General features: G+C 38.4%; 3 protein-coding genes and 1 long non-coding RNA gene across 5 annotated transcripts; 1 reads left to right on the top strand and 3 right to left on the bottom strand.

Annotated features, from left to right (window-relative positions):
- On the bottom strand, positions 1-13885 carry uex (metal transporter uex). 2 transcript variants are annotated; one of them, XM_043419628.1, is made up of 14 exons: positions 13278-13885; positions 9346-9628; positions 9070-9225; positions 8707-8862; positions 8320-8508; positions 8053-8226; positions 6697-6868; positions 6195-6386; positions 5165-5311; positions 4881-5021; positions 4522-4791; positions 3937-4166; positions 3481-3705; positions 1-3334 (listed from the first exon to the last, which is right to left on the bottom strand). In XM_043419628.1, exons 1-14 carry the CDS (start codon positions 13865-13867, stop codon positions 3176-3178), a joined length of 3084 nt encoding a protein of 1027 aa, XP_043275563.1. In that variant the 5' UTR covers positions 13868-13885; the 3' UTR covers positions 1-3175. The 2 variants fall into 2 exon arrangements, with proteins under 2 accessions (XP_043275563.1, XP_043275571.1); XM_043419636.1 differs by having other exon boundaries at positions 3487-3705.
- Positions 13669-14558, top strand: LOC122411109 (uncharacterized). The gene is made up of 3 exons (XR_006261087.1): positions 13669-13777; positions 13942-14109; positions 14199-14558. It is a non-coding gene; the product is annotated as an uncharacterized lncRNA (long non-coding RNA).
- On the bottom strand, positions 14558-15580 carry LOC122411102 (pupal cuticle protein C1B-like). The gene is made up of 2 exons (XM_043419648.1): positions 15485-15580; positions 14558-15390 (listed from the first exon to the last, which is right to left on the bottom strand). Exons 1-2 carry the CDS (start codon positions 15494-15496, stop codon positions 14776-14778), a joined length of 627 nt encoding a protein of 208 aa, XP_043275583.1. The 5' UTR covers positions 15497-15580; the 3' UTR covers positions 14558-14775.
- A 1568-nt stretch (positions 15581-17148) lies between these two features.
- Positions 17149-20783, bottom strand: LOC122407378 (uncharacterized). The gene is made up of 2 exons (XM_043413553.1): positions 20692-20783; positions 17149-18237 (listed from the first exon to the last, which is right to left on the bottom strand). The coding sequence occupies exons 1-2, from the start codon at positions 20698-20700 to the stop codon at positions 17611-17613; spliced, it is 636 nt and encodes a 211-aa protein (XP_043269488.1). The 5' UTR covers positions 20701-20783; the 3' UTR covers positions 17149-17610.
- Between the last annotated feature and the right edge of the window lie 1165 nt (positions 20784-21948).

The following is a 21948-nucleotide window of genomic DNA, read 5'->3' as shown; positions in this document are numbered from 1 at the left end:
TTTATGTGTTGAGAATTTTATTTTGTAAATACATTTTTCGTTTATCGTTAACTCTTTGTCGTAACGATACGTAGGATGTTTGTATACAGGTCGTCGTGATACGACGTATCTAAACAAATGCAAATTTGACTTACATTAGAGTATTTTTAATAGATGTTTTCTGCGAAAAAACGTAGTAAGTAGCGCACCAATAAAACTTTTATTTCTCTTTTTTTATTCTCAAATTCGCAAAATTCACTTTTTTTCGTTTATCGTTTATTTGCGGCGCGTCTCACTGGGTTTTTTCTATGTCTGAAGAAAATTCAACAATTCTTTGACGACTGTTATCTGATCTTTTCGGAGATGATGTTCATGTACAGAGACATACAAAGATATCGTGAATATTTCTAAAAAAAAAATAATAATAATAACAAGAGTGAAGAAAAACCAACAACATTGTAATTTTACGCTACACTTGAATGATTACACAATTATAAGTACGTATAATACGATTCCCATTTCGTTTTGCACGGGAACTGAACGGAAAAAATATGAAATAAAAAATACAAAAAGGGATACGAGTTCGAGCACCGGCTTCAGTTTTTCCTCTTCGTTCGTCCCCATTTTTATATCGAGGATAATTCTTTGTGTTTTTTTTTCTGGTATACGATGCAAACGGATGCCTGTTAAATTCCGTTCCGAAAAGAAACTCGGCGACACGTAAACTGAATAAATATAACAATGACGTACGATCTTGTGATTCTATTTTTCATGCGTTTTTTTTAATGTTTTTGACTCGTAGTCAATAATTTTGTCGAACATCGCGAAAAAGTGTAAAATTGTGTTTTTATTTTGACGACGTTTCTTCGAGAAATGCATTTAAAATTACAGAACTATAACGATTTTTAACATGTACTAAATAATATGGCAGTAAACATTGTAACAGCTTAAATATTATAAATCGATATTGATCGGAATCGAAACTGCATTTTTGAGGTTTGTTTTTATGCGAATAAAAATAATTTTTCACGCCGCTTTTCCAAGGGATTTTCGAATACGAGAAAAAGAATCATTCTAACAGGAGATTTTTTTGCTATTTTCAAAGTACTATTGTTTTTGACGGAATTGTGAAAAAGGTCATCCTCGAACAAATTTTTCTTGATTTTCCCCATTACCGATTCACACACTTCGGGTCAATATTCAAGCGTTTTATTCCGATTGTACAAAGAGAAAAGAAAAATTCCGCGGTTGAAAAAATCGACGATCCTCGATGGGCGAACAATAACATGCGTTTCGTAATTTCTTTTTTTTTCGTTCTACCACTAAGTTTTTCTCTTCGCGAAACTTGCGTATAAAAAAATAAAGTATCAACGTTTAAGGCATTAAGTAAAAGGCAGTCGACCTATGTCGCCTAAATTCGTACATAAACCCGAGGGTTCTCTAAAAATTCACACTTTACGTAACGAAAGAAAAAAAAGACAAAAAAAATAAACGAATGATAAAAAAAAAAGAAAAGAGAGACGAAAAACAATGGTAAATATCAAAGACAACGCTTAACCTCTTTTACAATTTTTCAATACAATTAAGAATGCTTTGCGCATAAATTTCCAGTCAGAAAATGGAATTTGATAAATAAATGATGTTTTGTCGCTATTGTTGTTGTTTTTTTTTTCTTTTTTAGTCGCATCGCGAGATATTTAAATTGGAATTGTATCAACCTTTCGGCTTTGGTTGCTTAAGTGAACTACTATTCCGAACATTATTTAACGGCATCATAGAAAATTCACGCTCAATTCTCATCTCGATAAATATCCGTTCATCCCATTTCTCTTTTAATTTTTTCTTTTTTTTCAGTATAATACCCGTGTATTAATTACGGATGGGATTCGCTACATCAATTCTTGTATCACGATCTAATTGATTTGTTTTTTTTTCTCGTCCACACAAATTACCCAAAAAGGCGTACCCGTAATCTCAAACGTTTAAACTCTAATCGATAGAGAATCATCTTTCATTTATGTTTAAAATCTTTTTTTTCTTATAATCTCGTAAAGGTACAACGCGAACTATAGTCGATGGGTCCTGTCGTTACAATAGTATAAAAAAATGTCTATCGATGATTCATTAACCGTAGATGTTGCGGGGGGGGGGGGGGGGGGGAATTTGAATGATGCTATTATTGCGAGACGTCAAAAGACTTTTGACATCCTTACGATCCGAGAGTAGTACAAGTTCTTTGAAAAAAGAAAAACCAAAAAAATTACAAATATTAAAAACTCGAGGGAAATGGTAAATATGCATGTGTGTGTATATAGTCGTGTGATGTTAAGGACGATTTGGAATGATATATACAGATGACAAATGGTTGCTGACTGAAACGAGCGAACTTTGCACAGTTTAACAGTTCTTTGTTCCTCATGTTGATAATTACGAAAAAATCATGTGATTTTCATGACAAATAATTATTTTGTATAAATAAATATTTGTGAAAGAACAATTATAACAATAATGTCTCATTAACTTTGAAGATTCCTTTTTATGAGTAATACTTTGTGATAGTTTCATAAAATGAAATTTTCTTTGTATCTTTTCGACCCAAACATTCGTGTAGTAACTGTTCTCTCTCTCTCTCTCTCTCTCTCTCTCTCTCTCTTTCTCTCTCTTTTTCTCTGTCATATTTTAAGACCGTTATAAAACGGTAATGATTAGCTCTCTTTAACTGGCAATTCGAAATACTATTTGGCTCTTAAATCCTCTTAATTTCAATAATTTGAGTGGAAAATTGTCATTTTGTTTTTAAATATTATTTTGGAAGTGCTCAAACGGTCCGTCGTCGAGCCACGTTCATTTGGCATTAATTCCCTGAGCGAAATTAACAACGTCAATGTTTCGTAAGATCGGGTACACCCTTCGGGGCTCGATATATATATAATATATATCCATTTATGTACACTCATGTGTGCATTGAATATTTTATATATAATATCATAAACACTTTGTCTATCCGTGGATACGATTTTTGTTTGTTTGTTCTGTCATGTGACTAATCAACTTGTTTAAGTACCTAGTGCTAACGTTGCAGTTCGTGTCACGCTGGCACATCTCGAGCCTTGCTGTAGCGTTCTTTCGTTGTCGCTGCTGCTGTCATATCTGACGCCGTTTTTGCTTTTTCGCACTTACGGCCGTTCTCCAAGCGTTATGAACGCTCTTGCTTCGGCAGTAGATTCGTCGTTTCCTCGATTTCCTGATGATTGTTTGACCCCGATAACCTCGAGGCTTCTATTTGTCTGTTGGTTACTTCGCTATCCTCGTTGCTTTTCGTGTTTTCTCCTGGTGGACTTGGAATTTTCTCAGCCTTTGTAAAGTAAGAAAAAATTCATTGATTATTTGGATAATATTTTTGTAAGAAAATCTTGTAAAAAAAAAATCTTGAGAAAAAAAAGCTTGTAATTGGAAGCGTAATAAAATGGAGTCTCGAGTAATTGTTTTCTTTTAACGCACGTTTACCGGTGATGTTTTCAATTTTCCGTTGTGCCCGGTACGCGTTGATATGAATTTCGAGTTCGTCACTGGGCTGGCGCTCACTGGTACAGGCGAAGTTGGCGCTGTGACACTTTTCCTAGGCGAATTCTGCGTTTCGGAGGCATCCTTATCTTTATAATCTTTCCTTGATAACGTTGGAGACTCGAGGACACTGCGATCATCCTCGTCCAGAGAATGGAGTAGCTAAAAAAAAAAAAAAAAAAAAATAGAAAAGTTTCACCGAAGGGAAGATGAAAACAGAAAAACGAGACTTTCGTTAGTCACGATTTTTTCTGGGCTTTTAGACGCAATAATTAACGAGACAAGGCAAATCACGCTTTTAGCCTCGTTTTCGATATTCTTAAAAAAATTCGTTTGTATAATCTTCCACGCAGAAATAATCGTTGAAAAAATATACATTTTTTGTCCCCTTACTTTCTCAACTTCATCGTCAAACTGATCTTGACTAGAATCTTTCTGGCTCTTGTCCAAAAGTGTGGCACGTTTAGCCGCAAGATACAAAGATCTTTTGACTTTAACGTAGAAAACTTCTGTGATCGCTCGTACCGTATAATCCGGGACGAATGTGTGACGCAATATTGCATCCAAGTTTACCGATTGGATACTTCCCAATGTTTGAGGATTCGCGTTCGTTGGAGACTCCGCTGTAAACAATGGTAAACGTTGAAAATAGAGAGACGAAGCGAACTTTTCTTTCTTTCAATACTTCACAGCAATTCCTCTAGTAAATCTGCTCGATTTGAAATTTCCATTTAATTTTCAGTACTCATTCATTTTTATCCCAATTTTTTGGAAAAATAAATCATTTTTGTTCATTTAAAAATCGATTTTTATCGATTCAAAATTGATACCTCGTGACTGTAATGAAATCGGAGCAGATTTAACTGAAGATGTACGTCAAGGCAATCCCAATTGATCCAATGATTTCCAAGATTAATTTCGTTATTTTCATTTGAGAAGGAAAAAACAATGATAATGCCAAAAAAAAGGAAATCTTACCAATTACTACGTTAGTACTGAGCGCCTGTTGTCCAAAATACGTGAACGGACCACTTTCGAACATGAGATTTTCTTTTCCGACTGTAACTTCGACCCTTCCCTCGAGTATGAGCACGAAATAATCGACTGGTTTGCCTTGTTGGTATATGACAGCAGCAGGATCGTTTCGCGCCTTTTCTCGGTTCTTTACTTTGATATGATATATTATGTCTTGTTTCAATAAGCGGCGTAGTATAGTTTCCGATATCGTGTTCGGTTTGAAAGGATCGACTGTTGGAATAAACGGAATATTTTCATTAGAGCCAAAACGTCGATTTTCAAAATTATTAATTCATGATTCAAACAGTTTTCACACTAACTCGTCGACAAATATTGGAACATTGCCAGCGTTAATTGTGGTGATATGTGGATACGTTGGTTCTCTTTCTTTTCCGCAAACACAGTGAAATCCTGGACTGGTCTTGGACGCGCTAACCTCTTCCGTTTGCTCCTATTGTCCGCTGTTTGGAAAAAAAAAAACAGAATGTTATTTGCCAAGTATAGTAGAGTGGAATCTATTTCTTGAATTATATTTCAATAGAATTTCTTTTTATTTTTTTTCAATGCATATTTCAACTGTTTCAATCTACAGGAAAAAGCTTACTGAAGACATCAGTCTCGTCCATGATTTCGGCTTGAATCAATTCTTCGATAACATCTTCGAGGGTAACCAGTCCAATAACTTCGTAAAACGGATCACCCTCACCCTCGTTGTTGACTCGCTGCACAAAGGCCATGTGTCCCTTATGGCCTGAGAAACGTTAGATAAAATCACGTGAAAAAATGAGCGAGTTAAAAGTTTTATGCAAAATAATAAAATTTAAAAATGAGGATTTTTTTTTTAATTCATTCAAAATTTATCTCCGATACTTTGAACGGAGCTCAAGTTTTGGAAATTGTTATTTATAGATTTTGTGGAACAAAAAAAATTATTATACGACGAGGAAATAGAGCTTAATTTTAAGAGTACGGATCGACTCACCTCACTTGAAATTTTCGAAAACAAAATTCTTTGACACAGTTTGACCGTTCTATGACTAGTCAAGTAAGCAACTACTTCATGTAGATTAAATTGAAGTCTCAATTATTCATTGAATTAATTAACACTTACATTAAGAATATTTTTATCACAAGAATGTAATAAAATGCTTTACAAATATCATAAAAGATAAAATTTATACTCCAACTTGACCAGTCAATGAAAGAAAGTTTAAGCTTTCTCAAAAATAAATTTGGCGAAATTCCCACGATTCTCGACTTTGCCCAAAGTTCAATCAGCCGTTACCAGCTGTCCAACGTAATGACTGACATCCGCTTTCGACACGTCAAAAACTAAAGTTTTTTTTTATGTTTTCTTTCTTAAAAGCCCCGTAAGATGATGTTTTTTTTTCTTTTTTTTTTTTAGAAACGGAATCTGTGATGCACGGAATCTCATGAAGAGAGTCGTTTGAAGAAGTAGATTTTGAGCAATGGAGACGAGTCGCGAGCATTCGTGTGAAAATAATTAAAAATCTAATTATTTGTTTTAGCCCAGCACGAGCCTACGATTATTATCCGTTCAAAGCAATTTTTCAAGCCTCATTTCGCAGGATTATCGCTGGTTTATCTTTCCACGTATTACAAAATCTTGTTACCTTCTTTGAACTGTTTGAACATAATGTCAAGCGTGACATCTTCAAAGACGAAGTTGCACGGATTTTGATAGAACTGACAGAGTGTTCTGAGCGGCGTATTGTCATCGGGATCAACGAAAGCGAGGTCCTTGATGTACAGCATCGTTATGATATTTGTGCGCGCACCCTCGTACACAGGTATCCGTGAAAATCCTGCAAAGTAGAGCACGACCTGTTCTTGAGTTATGTCGTACGGCCTTAATCGTTTCATCCGTCGATAAGATTTTCTCGTCATTGAGGATGATCTTGGTCAATGATAATACGAATCAGAGGAATTGAAAGAAAAAAAAAACTATAACTCGTGCCAAATCGATAAAACGAGAATGGTTATCTTATCTGCAAACCCTTTGCGCAACACCAAATCATTTTTATTCTAATTATTTTATCTTCGCAAACTCACACAATTTTATTCATTTGGGTTCTGAGGAGCCATGAAAATAAACACAGTTTTCGTGTTTCTTACCTGATTTCATGATTTCTGAAACAGTCTCAAAATCCAAAATTGCATCGTAATCCAACATGTAGACGTCCTCGATGCGGGTCATTACGTCAGCGACAGTTTTTTTGCGCAATTCCAGTGCACCGGAAATAATATTAACTTCGTCCTTCTCCAAATCGTTGTATCCCGTAGTAACCTACAGCACACGTGAATACTTTTGTAATCAAATTATCACAATAATCTTTGTTTCGTACATCGGAAAGTGTACGTTTTCAATTGCTATCTCGAATTCTTTAGGGTACATGATTATTCGTGTGATTCTTGTGGTCAATTGACGATGTGATCATATTTCCAGCGAAGATTAACCGAACAAAAAATGGGACTTGGGAAAAGGAACTTAAAAGCTTCAATATTGAATGCGTAGACTTGGAAAACCTTGACGCAACTGATCTCAAATTGTCTCATCAAGTCCTCAATTCCTCCATTCGCTATTCGAGTCATTATCGTCCCACACTTTACGAAAAGCTTTAGGAAGCATTTAGAAAATTTCGAATACGAAAATGCTGCAATGAAAGCCATCATCGTTCGCAATAATTTTCAGGCCTTTGAAAAATACCGTTCGCACAAAACATTTTTTCCTGATTATCTTTTTTCATTCGCTTAATAATCACTGCTCCACATGCTAACGAAACAGAAACGTTTACGGTTCACTTGGCTCGTGTCGCAGACGTGCGATATATAAAACAGGGCTTGCAAGTGTCGCATTACCAAGAGGGGTTATCTTATACCGATATCTCGGCAAGGTATTTCACGTCTGGTATGACATTATAATAGTCATTTAACGAGCAATTTGAGAGTCACTGGCCTGTTTGATGATAAGAATATGACGAGTTAAGACACTCGTAATAATAACCCTCTTCGAATGTACGCAAATATATCCATGGAGCTTATGATAATCCAATTGGCATGTGAACGAAATAAATGATTGAAAATCATTTTTGTTTATTAAACGAGATTTTTCGAAATTAGAGAATCGTGAAAGCCGATTCGAGTGCTTCATTATCATCGGCGTATTATTATCCGTTTGGAGAGGACTATACTTTCTCTCGATCAAATCATTTCATTTCTCCTTCGGTCACAAGTTTACTTTCTAACTGTGCGACTCATGCATGCGACTTTGCGTCTACAATGTTTGCCATTTCAGAATCGACGTAACGAGTTTTTTCGCCGATTCTATAAAGTTATAACGAATGCTTTTAAAAAATTGAACATTTCGACGTTGTTTTGTTTATAAAGTTTAGTGTAAATTGAACGACTTTTTGTTTTAGCGTCATTTTTTCATGGCAGAATAATGGGCCTTGAGCTCATGCATTTTCTTACCCTCACAAGTTCCTTCAGACGCTCACGATTGTAAACATTTCCAATTTCTTCACCCAGCATGAAATCCAAGAGTTTGCTTATAGGATAACTGAGTGGAAAAGTTAACACCATCGTACATTTCGTCACGAAAATTGTTTTTGCTCCGACACAAAGTCCGTGTCTGCTGCAAAATGCCTAAACAGGTTTGAATTCACAGTCACTTTCATAATCGCAGTTATAAACAAATACGTGAGGATTATTTCGAGGTTCATTCAATTGGATACTTACTTGAGGCGAAATTTCACCGAATATTACGATCGCGAGGGTCGAACAGATGACAGCGACGAGGCCAGAAGTGAGGTCGTCCAGGAGAATCGTAAAAAGTGAATTGACGAGTACGTTCGAGAACAAAATGGAGCACAGCAAGTAATTACCACGGTTTCGAACTGGCTGGATTATTCTGGCGTATTTCTTTTCCTGCGACAAACAAAAATTTCAGTTTGGATTTAAGGGGAAATTTTTTTCGGCCTAATCATCGTCGTTTCTATTCCTTTTTCGTAATTACTTAAAACGAAATTTTTTACATTTTTTCAAGAAATTATGTGAATCATTCTTTCGGTTTCTTCTAATACTCATCATTCATCGAATCGATTAAAGCCACACCAATTAACTAACCTGCTCGGTTCCAGTGTTGCACAGAATTTTCAATTCCGTTCTGTCCATTGCCATTAATCCTAAGTTGAGTCCGGAAAACAAGGCGGAGAAGCTCAGACACGTTAAGATAATAAGGATACTCAACCACAGTGGTAAATTTTTCTTGTAGGTACGAATCTGAAAACGTACAAAATAATAAGAAAAATTTCGAAAATCACAATTTTTTTCAAATTCTTATCAAATTCGAATAAAAAGTTTCAATGTAACCGAGAACTATCTTGTGTGATGTTAATTTTTTTTTTAAAAAAGACTGCAACGACTTTGTTTTGAAACCCTTTCGCACGTTACTTTCTGAATATCATCCTTCTTTGATTTGATACTCACGACGTTGTAACTTTCGACTCCTTGATGTTTGAAAAGTTCTTCTTGACTCTTGGGATGATTGTTATCGTAAATTCCTTGCTTAACGCATATGAAGAATGGGGAGCCAAGCGGTAAATTAACATCAATCAGAGCCGTGTATTTTTCCACAGATCTCACCTGTTCAAATTATTATCAATGAAATTTTAGAAATTTCTTCACGGAAGCACAACGGGATCGTGTTACGAAACGGTAATTATTTTCGGTCTTTTTCATCTGCATTCTTTATCAAAGACTTACGGCAAACTCCTTCGTTTTTATTTTGTCGCAAATCGTACCCCTTTCTTGGGGTATATCCGTGAATGTGATTACAGTATCTTTGGTGATACCGGTGCCGAATAAGCGCAACGTCGCCGGTGAATCCGTCAGAATTTCTGGTATGCCCTCCTCTGTATACAAAGGCTCTTTTTCAGCTGTCTCGACTCGTATTCCTTCGATTCGTACTAATTCGTACGGATCCGAGGCCGGTGCATCACCCATTAACGCCTCAATTCCATTATCGCGTGACGAACGCACTGGCGTTCTGAAATGTCAACAAATATTTTCGTATTCGATGTGTGACTTAAGATAGCGAGACTTAAAGTCGATCAAGCTCTGCAAACAAGTATGAAAAATCGTCTACAGTTTCTCTCGCTGTATCATAATTATAATGAACCATTTGCGATGGATAATTTTCAAGAATAAAAAATGAAGAACTAATCGTATTGAACTTTGAAAGTTCAGCTGACAGTGAACAATGTACATTTTTTGTACTACTTTACTTCAAATGTCTACAAAGTTGAAGCCATTAGTATTGCTTGATACAACTCGATAACGAACGTATATTCGGATCCTCGTTTGCTTTCTTTTTTATCACTTCTCTATCAGGTCAAAAAGAATCTCAGTCAAGAGTCAATGTGTTTTTCCGGTTTCCAACAAAGTGTGTCGAAACTATGTTGATGTAAATAGGACGATTAATAGTTTTATAAATATGTAAGCGGATTTGTTCGTATAGAGAAAAGTAAACGCAGAATAAGCAGCAGTTGGATAATCCGCGCAGTAGCATTTTCCGCTTAGCCGGTTACGTTACAAACAAGTAGCGCACGTTTCGAGCATGTGCATTGTGCGAACGAAATCTTAAAATCCTCCGGTTCGTATATGTATAGGACAAGAAAACCAGTCAGATGGGTGCCAGTGGGTCAAGGTCAGGGTCCAACTTTTCATCCCTCCTACTGTCGCCACGAAAATTCTCTCCCTAGGGAGCGTGGAGATGCGTCCAAACGGAGTCTATTGATTGGACAGACCAGCCACGCAAATAAGAAACGCGATACCAAAATAAAGGAGGGGGGAGGAGACAGAAGATTTCTGGAATACAATTTTTATGGTTAAAAAAAAGAGAGGAAAAAAATAGAAAGAAAATTGATTGAAGGTCGATGAGATTCGTTGGGCGATGGGTGTGTGTATTTTACAGTGGGATTAATTTATCGATTGCCAGGCTTGCTTGCCCTTTTTTGAGCTAAAACTCCGCAGCGCGAAGCGCGAGCGAACCGAGACGGATGGGAATGAATATTTTCACGGTAGACAAACGAAGAATCGGAAAGACGAAATTAGCGTGCGTGGAAAAATAATACTCGAATAAACATTTCTCTCTTATTTCAATCCTGCGTTGGAATAATTGAGCTCAATCATGTTCCTTGCTCGTTATTCTCCTTATTCTCCTCGTGTTAAGGAGGGTGGCTAGCGACCATACAATGTTGCCATGCTAAACCATGTTGAATACATAAAAAATTTCATAATGATAAGAATTTAATAAAATTTGGTGAACATATTCTTTAGCGTCAAATTTGACAATACACATTTTTTAAGATTTTTCTTCTGTACAGTTATCGAGTAATTGATCATTAAAGTTCACGTGTATGAGCATAGCGTTTCCATATATATAGGTATACATTCCGGGCATAAGAAATCTGCTTTAATGCGCAATTACTCGATAACTAAGCAGAATAAGAAAATTTTGAAAAAAATTGTGTCTTCGCACTTGATGTTGAAGAACATTATCACAAAATTTGATCAATTTCTTATCATTTTGACGAATGTAGCCACCCTCCTTAAACATGTTCACTTTTTGCAAATAAATTTTTCTTTACCCTCACGCCTCGTCTATTTGGGGTCATTGAATTTAACTGACAATTTAATAACACGCTGATAATACGGGGCTCGATATATATCTCTGTATGTCCATCGTATATATCTGGTTAACGCCGCTTGATAAACGAGAATGAAAAGGCTGATTGGATAGACAGTGAGTCAGCCGAGACGACACAAAAACGCGCCAGTAGGAGCGAAACATTGATAAACCGAGTGTCGCCGCGTGAAATGAGTTTCACCGGAAACAGATTCCGAATTATTTGGAGCACCATTTCGCTCGTTATTTTTTAATCGAGCTCCAAAAAAATCGTGTGCTCGGTGTGTCTCTTCACAATGGTTTTGGCCCTTTTGTTAAGGGAATTAACCCGCTTTTCGCACTTGAAGTGAACTTTTGATCTTTGATGCGATTGAAGCTCGTGTGTTTCGTTGACTGAGCATGGTTGAATGTGGGACCGAGAAAGAGGACCACTTAACCACTGAGACCTCTCGTAAATTAAAGCGAGCCGGTTACAAACCAATTAAGTAGTTGTTGCAACTCACAGGCGAGCCTTAATTCAATTAATATTTACGTCACGTGTCGCCGTTGAAGCGAATAAAAGATCTTGAGACTTGTGCGGGGATTTCCCGTTTCCCGGTATATTTAACGACATCATAATCGTTGTACGAATGAGAAAATTTTCCCAACTACGAGGAAACGCACGTTCCGCTGTTGAGTAACGTACGATTCTTAACAATTTTCCTTCTCGCGACTTTTTCATTATGGAAATGTGCGAACTAACTCGTATTTGGAAGTGGCTAAATATGTAGGCCACGTGATCTATTTTTACTCTACCAACGTGGACCATTTCGGTGTAATGGAACCTCTGCCGAATATCTCGACCATCAAGACATATATACAATCGAAGCGTTTGAATTTCGTAGCTGGAGATAAACAAGTCGAGCCGTTTACGATCCCCCTCCACACGCGATCAAACCTGTTTCTCTATTTTTTTTCAACTAAAATATTGTCTGACTTCGAATAACAGTACGCGAGTAGCAAAGTACAAACAGTTTTGATGGCCAATAGTGTTAATTCGTATAGCATGACGAATCAATCGAAACATTTCCTGATCGTTTTAACTCAAGGTTTAGCACATAAAAAATCCTGGATAAAAAGATCCTGTGATGCGAAACAAAGGAACAATGATTTGAAAAATCTCCAACATTTTTCCCCTCCGTTTCTTGCGATGTTGATCAACTGTCCCTTGCCTCGCTGTCAGCTGATTGACAGAGACGTAAACAAAAAATCATTCCCGCCACTATTTAAATTGTTGGGATTATCACTCTTCGAATTTATGAGAGGAAAGACGAAGAAAAAATTGAGTATGAAATAAGACTTGGCTGACCAACATAACGCTATTTTCGTCTGAAGAGTTCTACTATTTTTATCTCTCTAAGCTTATTGAACTGACATAAACGTATTTGAGTTTAGAAATCGTTGCAACGGTCATATACTTTTGGGTACATTTTTGTGTATATTAATTATATTATCGTTAATGTGCTTTCAAAATTTGTGAATAGCCACGGTTTTCTCGAAAAAAAGAATGTTGAAATAAATGATTTATTCAAAGTTTCCTGCATTGAAGTGGATTCCAGTCGTTTATTTATTATCTTATTTCTGATTCATCAATTCTTCATATCAATGTAACATCGTTGAGAATCAAAGATAAAAAAATAATAAAATGAGGGCGGGGGGGGGGGGGGGGGGTACAAGCGTAGAGTCGCAAGAAAATCTTTTAAAAGTTACGAAATAGTTCGTGAATTCATGGGTCAGAAAAAAAAGATAATCGCAACAGTGACACGAGTTTGAGCCTCTGACTAATGTGTTTGTCTGGTCAGTGTTTCTCTGTCATTCGTCAAACTTAACCAACGCGTTTCGTATTTTTACTAGCGGAGGTTCACCGCTTCTCGATCCATTTCCATTTCCAATAATTTTGAAGCTTCACCATTGCCTATTACATTTATAAATGTCGGAAGAATAAACCGGAAAAAAGAATAGCACTCACTCGTCATTGGTCAGCAGTCTTACGGCGAAGTTTCCTCCAAGATTATACGGCGAATGGCCGTGCGGGGTAACGGTTCCCAGACAAAAATAGACGTCGGTAACCTCAAAACAACAGTGATCGGGTAATTTGTAAATCACGAGATTGCCCGTACGCGAGGTCGACAACTTGCGCAGACGACCATACTTATCGTCGCATTCTTGGTCGTTCGGTGACCAGCTCAGAGATAGGTCATCTTCATAGTTGTTATAAGGTTCCTTGAATCCGACCTCAACGAAGAGGCCGGAAGCCGTTTTTACCTCGGTATCCACATTGTACAACGTTGTGTTTTTGAGCTCGACATTAGGATCGATAAGACGAACTGAATTTACGATATTTGACAAAACAACACCGTTGAATTTCAACGAGACGCCATTCGCTAGGTGAAAAATTCCGAAAACAAGTAGAAAAGTAACCGGCGCGAGCGAGTAACCAACATGTTGCGCCATCATGCGACAAATGCGGTATGACAACTCTCGTTTCTGTCTCTCCACGATGCTGTATTTATAACCTTGAAGCACGTGACTGCGCATGAGCACTTTCGGAGCACACATGCACGTCTCTCTTCACGAAGTCACCAACTCCGGCTGCTGTTTCTCTACCAAACTGTATTACTCCTCTTTCCCAGATATGAGATTCCCCACGCGCCTGCGTTGCGAGAGGGCGATCTCTCTGTTCCCTGATATCATCGAGGCTCTGTGGGTTCGATATTTCATTTCAATCGTGAATGCACTCCAACATTCAAAATAACTGCAGAAAAACTGGTCAAAGTGTCTACGTTGGACGTTTCTGTTCCGTAATATATCCCAGCGATTCATTTGTTTTCGTAAAGTTCATTGTCTTGACGACCGAGTTCCCTAATTTTCATGTTTATGTGGATTTTAGCTATTGTGCCAAACCTCGCAACATCATGGCTCGGTGAAAGTCCGCTTTATGTCTGTTTTTATGGACGGAGTAGCTCAAGTCGACCCAGCGCCATGTGGTGTTGCGCAGAAGAAGCAGCACTGCTGTCGATAAACAGGAAATCCCAATTGTTTTTCGATATTCGAACTTTACCTGTTCCTGATAAAGTAGTTCTGGATCAATGAATCTTCATTTTCTGCTACGGGCAGCCTACCTTGAGCGCGGCCACGATTGGTTCCCGATGATGCTGCCTGCAGTCGCTACACGAAGCTGTAGCTGTTGCTACGTCGAGGTTCGTGCACAGGTCGATGATCAATCAATTCGACGACAATGATCTCAAGAATAAATTCCCATTAATCGCATCTTTATTATACATTAATAATCTCACTAAAAGACAATCGCAAAATGATTGAAAACTTTGTACAAAATGCATGTAACTTCTGGCATAAGGATGAAGGTAAATACGCCGGTAATGGCCAATGATTGTTTTCTCTATGGAAAAATGCTGGTGGATCACTAATTAGTGGAAGGATCGCCGGTCGGTTGACACGTGGCCGAATTACCAGGCATAGTTGATGTGGTCATTGACATTGCTGTAGGCGAAGTGAGCCACTTCGTTGGCTGGGGAGTAAGCAATTTTGACGAGGGGTGTAGCTGGGGCGGTATGGGCAAACGCTGTCGGTGCTGCATAAGCAACTGGAGCATGTTGAGCGACTTGATAGGTGGCGGGTGCAGTATACGCAGTTTTAGTGATGAGGCCAGTGGAAGGTGCAGCGTAAACTTGCTGGGCAGCCGGGTAAGTCGCAGGGGCGGCGTAGCTCTGGTAGGTGGCGTATTGTTGAGGGTAGTATGCCTGGGTATGGGTAACTGGTGCAGCTGCGTAGTTTACAGTTGCTTGGGGTACTGCTGCGTAGGCCAACTTGGTATGGTGGTTTTCGTAGATCGGTGCAGCAGCAGCGGCATACGCGGCAGGCTGTGCAGAATAGTACACCGAGGGGTTGCTTACACGAACGTCGGTTTTGCTGCTGCTCGAAAATGGCGTGTCAATGGTCTTCGATTGGGTCGAAACCTGGGCCAAGTTTCCTGGGCTCCTGTAGGTGTTGTCGGAACCGGATGTCACGGTGTAGCCAGCGTTCGCTGAGGCGAATACTGCACTGGCGACGAAGAGAACAAACTGGAAGATGGAGAAAGGAATTAATGATTTGCCGATGTTAAAACCGAAGGGCCTTCGACTCGATTGCGAGCTCGTCGGCTCCCTCGTACATTACCTTGAATGCCATGGTTAACCGGTGCTGGGATTGCGATTTGGGAATCGAAGAAGAGCAAAAGACCTGTTGATCTTAACTGATGCCTGCTTCTTCGCTTGCGCTCCTTTTATACATGTAATATCCCGTGTGACTTTCTTCTTTAACTCCTTCCAACACACCGACCAGCTCTTACCATCCCCACCGCCGAAACCCTATCCGGGTGGACCCGGCGTTGGCTCGTTTTTTTTCAATTCTCTCTCGACCGCATTGTATTCTGTTCTCTAAAATCCGCCGATCACAATCGAACCCCGCATTATTTCTCCCTAGCTTCCAGCGGCTGTCCTTGACACCGTCTCTGGAATCGCGCCCAGCACACGCCTGAGGGACAGTCGAGGAAAATTACTAAATCTTACTATGGGCCAAGACTGTACTCTCGTTACGCTTTTTCGAACTACGCCACTGTCGGCACACGAATCATTCTCACGTTTGGTTTAAGTTTCTTGGATAATTACCAATCGCGATACCCCGTGGACCAAGCCTTGAAAAATGGCAGTTGATCATTGAGTCTCGTGAGAATACCACAACTCGCTATCCAATTTCGAAAGATTGTAGCTAATCTTAATTTGTGCTTCATTTTACTCGTACTACGCCAATAATATATCGGCCTCGGATATAATCGTTTGAAAATTAGATGGCGACATTGAAATGCCCATTGCGCAGGTTGAATTATAAAGGGACCTAAACGATTGAATAATGTTTAACAAATTTCTTCTTCTACATTTTTTTCCACACAGCTTTGTTGGGGCTGCGCTGTTTGAAATTTGTGTGATGAATTCTTTTGTCGTAAGAATTTTTTTCAAAATATTCATCGGATTTGTGTACTGCCCGGTGGCGTATTCCGCACCCAAGAAACAGAGCATCGAAAATGCTACGTGACGGTGAAATTGGTTCGTCAAGCACGCTTGAAAAAAAAATTTATGGTACAGGGAGTTCCCCTTACGGAATTTCGGAATGCCTTCTTTGAACGTACAGATACAAACCGCGCTCGCTGGAGAGCAACGACGAGCAGTATAATCGCGAAGCTGCTTTCGGGGTCCGCGCGTGTTGCGCAACACAAAAGAGTCGAAAACGTTGGTACAAACGCTAATTCGCAGCCGTCGTAAAGTTCGGACAAAACTATTGAGTAAATACTTTTTTCAATATTTCTTGTAAAACTATTAATATTCGAAAGCCGTGCGTTGAGTATGAACAAAATTTTTCTAACTAATACCAACGACGTCACTGGCCTTGAAAAATGTTCTTTTCACATATTTTAACAAATAACGTAATTATGCAATCGAACAATGACCCTGTCACAATTATAATGTTAACTAACAAAAAATAATTTTTTCACCGTCAACGCACTGAAGAAGTCGAATTGTTTTTGTAAGATAATTGATGCCTTTATTTTTTTTGTCATTATTTCGTGACCGAAATTGGAACGCTTGCATGTCGACTCGAACGGCCACGCCTAGGGGATCAGAGAAAGAGAGCCTCGGGCTATTATTCGAGAGGAGGGGACAATAAATTCTGTTTAGCGATGGTTTCACGAATTATAACACGTCCTGTATGATCCCTAAAAATTCGATTGAGAGCATGCAAATTACACTTGTTGATTCGTGGAAAAAAGTTCTCGAATTTATAACTAATTGGATCAACCAAACATCAACTTCTTTTATTTTTTTAATACAAATCACAACATCAATCAGCTTGAAACAGCATGAGATTTCGATCGTCGAATTCTATAAAGATTCGGAAAAGTAGTACCAAGCGATGCATTCGTTCGTCATATTTTTGAAAACTGAGCTAGTTTTCAATCTTACAAAATTTATTCGATTAAAAACATGAAAAAAATACCAATTCCTGACGAATTCAGCGGAATCTTTTTTTCACTGATTTCTTTTAATTTGATATTTTCAAATATGGCTTCGAGAGCAATTCCCATTCGACGCTTCATCTTCATCGTCTTCCTTCGCCCATTGGAGTCTGATATTGCGACTGCAAGAAAATTCCAAATTTCTTCATATTCTCAGTTACGATTCTCGATAAGTTTAACTCGAAACTTTCGAAGCTGGATGCAACGCTGTATTGCTGCGTTCATGCCGGCTCTACCATGCATAATTTTGAGCCACATGATTGGGGTAACCCATGTGCGCGAGGCCGGGGTTGTATCCAATTTTTTGGATGCCGCTGTCAGCTAAGCCGACGGAATAACGAGCGTGTCCATATGACAACGCTGGCGAGTTGCTTATCGAGTATCGGGAATGAACGTAATTAGGTCCCTCGGTAACGGCGTAACGAGAATGTGCGTAATTTCCAACGGTCGCGTGATTGTAAGAGAGCGAAGGTGCGATGGGAACGGGTGCAGGATGATTGTAGGGGATTGCTGCGTGCTGTCCAGAAATCGCGGTCGATTGATGCACGAAAGCATTCGAGGGTCCATGAACATAATCAGAACCATGATAGCCCGTTGGATTAGCTACTGCGTAACCAGCAGATTTGTGAACGGCCCCGGGGTAAGTCGCTTCGATGATTTTTCCGTGGGAAGACAATCCACCGAAATTTCCATAACCGTGATTGTATACGTTCCCAGCATGATGAGGATTAACCGGTATCACCGGAGCTGCGGCAATCGGCGCAGGATTAACCGCGTGCCCATAATTGCTGTAGTAAGGCTGAGCTCCGTGATTGTAGTACGCTTCGGTACAAGCCAAAATGGCCGCGATTATTGCGAGCTGCAACAAAAAATAAAACTACTTTCAGAGGAAAAATTAAAAATTTGTTTTCTTCGAGAAATAATACTACTTTCAGAAAAATTAAAAATTTGTTTTCTTCGGAGCTTGGAGCTGTTCGAAGCTCCGATTTCATGAATGGAGAATACTGCGTGGTGAATAAAAATTGCTTGATTCAGTGCTTGTTGGATCAACGCATGTGAGCCGAACGAAACTCTGCTCAAAAAAAACTTGGTTCATTCCATATCACTTTATTTGCTATCTCGAATAAATATTATTCAAAGATGAATCAACAAAATTTTATTCGCCACGGTTCGTTGATCCGATACAAATTTTGTATTGTCGATAAATCTTCTTAGCATACAGACTATTGAATTTTCGGGGACTGAGCAAGAACGAAAAGATTTCAAACAAAGCAGGGCTTTGATTATTTTTTTCCAGTTTCTTGCGGTGCTATCATATCAATCCAGAATTTGTAGCAAAACTTTCTTTACGATTGGGTCATCTCATCGAAAAACATGCTTTTCTTTATTAAAGTAGTTCGGCCGTTCGACAAAGTCCGGTGAAGATGAACCTTTTTTGCCCTAAATGATAGTTCAAGGTCCCCTGATAACGATAAGCACAGTTCCGGGGCCTCTTACAGGGTAACATTTGCAATTATTTTATTTACAATTTTGAGTTTTAAACACGATACCCCATGTGGAAGAACTCACAATAATATTAATTAAATAAAACGTTGTACGGTGTTCGAGCTTCGGAAAAGTTTATACCGCGAAGAAAATTTATCACAGATTCCGATTCTTTTAAAAAAAAAAACATTACCTTACGGGACTTTTAAGAAAGAAAAGATGAAAAAACTTTAGTTTTTGACGCGTTGAAAGCGAATGTCAGCGGATTTTCTCGGTGCTATTACATCGATATAAACTTTCTTTCGCACAATAAAAATGTTCCCTAGTTTATGTGTATTTAAAGTGTCGAACTCAATCAACTAATCAAGTTGAAGTATAAATTTGATCTTTTATGATATTTTTAAAGGATTTTATTACATTCTTTGTGATAAAAATATTCTCAATGTAAGTGTTTATTAATTTTATGAATAATCAAGACTTCAATTTAATCAACATAAAGTAGTTGCTAACTTGACTAGTTAAAGAACGGCCGAACTACCTTAAAATTCATTCAGGTGTGAATCATTGACGCGTAGAGGATGCTGTTGGATGCAAGTGTACGACCCAACGTATAATTGAACACTCGAATTGCGTGAAAATCCGCAAAAAGGTTACATTAGGCTGACTAACGTCGAACAAGGTGTTCATTAGGGGATCAATCGAGAAACGCCCAGAGGCTGCTTCGTCTTATATATTTTGTGTGCGTATCCGTGTTCGCGCTCTCTCCAATGATCCAGATTTATACCCACAGCATCTCACGTACATACATTTTCGCATCGACGAGCCCGAAAACTGGTCCATCAAGATCGATTCAGATGAATCGGGGGTTTAGAAATCTTGGTATTAATATAACCATGATAATGATTTTGGCTTTCTACTATTTATTACTTTCTATCTCCTTCTCTGCTTCCACTATTTTCCTCTCCTGACTTGAGGGCATTCTCTGCCCTCAAGTAAAGCAACTGTATTCAGTGTGGAGTATGTTTATTGATTCCTGCGACTATCGTGTTTTTGGGAAGTGAAAAATATTGGAGAGTTTTACAATTTTCGTCGGCATATCCGTTCCACTGAAGTCTTTTCTAATTTTTCTAAAGCCAAATGAACTAGTTGATGGATTGATGTTTCTCCTTTAATCTCTCGCTGTTGTTAATTTTACGTCGTATTTCTGACGTTCTCTATTTTCTAAACATCCCTGCCTGCATTTCTGACAGTTTCCCTCATTCTGTGATACTAATGGCGTTGTGCATAATTAATCGCATTTGTACGTAGTGGGCCAGAAAATGTGCAAGTTTTGTGCTGATACACTTGGCTACAGTTTTTCTCCATCAGAACCTTAAGGAGTCTGCTCACCGATCATTTTGCAAGTCTGTGAATGACTAAGCGGTCACCCATCGAAATACTGGTTTGTCCAGAGAACTCTCCGCTATTTATATTTTTATCACGTTTCATTTTCTTTTGTATTCAGTTGTTATACTCCTCGATCATTGTTTTTCGACTAGTGGATTTTCTGGGACACTGTGAACACCACCATAATGATCGCGCGGCTTTGCACCGGTTCGATTATGGAGCGAACTCAACGAGTCGACGTATTCGAATCGCTTACAAATTTATCATTTTCATTTAAAAGTATTTTAATCTTGTATTTTAATAAACTTCAATGTTTTTCTCAATAATGAGGTAAGTAATCAAATATTATAATAAAAATGGTAAGAGTCAGAGGAAAAACTGTTAGAAAAATGTCGAGTGTACTTGATAAAAGTAGAAAAATAAAATTGCTATTCTCTCTTACCTTTAACATTCCGTGAAGACAGATTATGATATCGAGATTCAAAAATATTGCAGTTCAGGATCGATCAGGGGTTGATTGCAGTTGGTAGAGATTTGCTGTGTTCCGAAGCGTAACCACGTCTATTTATACCCGAGAAAATGCACACAAACTGTGCAATACGTGTGTCGTTAGACGAGTCAAATAGTGGCTAGAAATGGAAACGGAGGTGGTGCATTCTCCGGTGCACGTTTGGCCATGCAAGCGCTCGTTCATCTCGATCGAAGGGGGCGTGGTGTGCTCTATGCAACGTTTATTATGGATATATAAATAATATATAACATCACCCATATTTATTCATCGAGCCACACGTATTTGTCGAACGAATGGCGTGCCTCTGTTGTTGTCTCAAGCAATTGAGCCTTAAGGTTTTCTTACGAGCATGCATCACAGATAAACATCTAGAACGAATAGCATGGACGAGTTTTGCTTCGACAAATGTTCAACATTTTTTCTTAAAAAACTCTCCTTGCACGTTGAATTTTAATTAGTTCAACAGACCCAACGATACAACGAGTTTTACATTTTGTACACTGTGTCAAGGGCGACCAAAATGAAACTATAAAAACGACTCTTCGCTGTTGCAAGACTGTTCTATTATCGCACAGGGTCGATGATTCAACGAAACCCTCACAAAGTCGTTACCTTCGTTTCAACTTTCTTTGCGTGGAAAATAAATTTGACTGATGAATTCAGTCGTTGATAGGCTTGTAAAAGTAAAAGCGACCTCTTCCATTGTAAAAATTACGTCTGTCTCGTCCAGCTATAAAAATAAAAAAAAAAAGCGGAGGGAATAAACTTCTTCTGTTGACGCTGCAAGATTCTGTACATAATATTAACGAGCATAAAAACTCCAGAAATTGAGGCTCAATGGTAATTGAATGGCAGGTAATAATGCGCAAACTTTCGTCAGTAAATGGAACCACGAATCGCAGCTCACGATGTTTCTTTCGATCATTTTCTACCCCATTGGAAAATCCACCATTACTTTTTTCATGATATTTTTGGATGATCTTTTTTGTGATTGAATCCCAACGATAAGTACGTTGCGTTTGGCGATATTGGTGAAATTCACTAATTTGGCAAATTTACATTGGCTAAATTGGCGAAATCTACTAATTTGGCAATTTCACATTCGTGCGTTGCAAACCACTGACCTGGGGAGCTCAAAGTCTGGCAGAATTTTGTATGCTTCGATATTCGTAGCATAGATTGGCAGTG

Source organism: Venturia canescens, chromosome 1, assembly GCF_019457755.1.
Source record: "Venturia canescens isolate UGA chromosome 1, ASM1945775v1, whole genome shotgun sequence".
NCBI classification, from domain to species: Eukaryota; Metazoa; Arthropoda; class Insecta; order Hymenoptera; family Ichneumonidae; genus Venturia; species Venturia canescens.
Note: the sequence above shows the minus strand (reverse complement) of the source record. Positions and strands in the feature narration are given on the sequence as shown.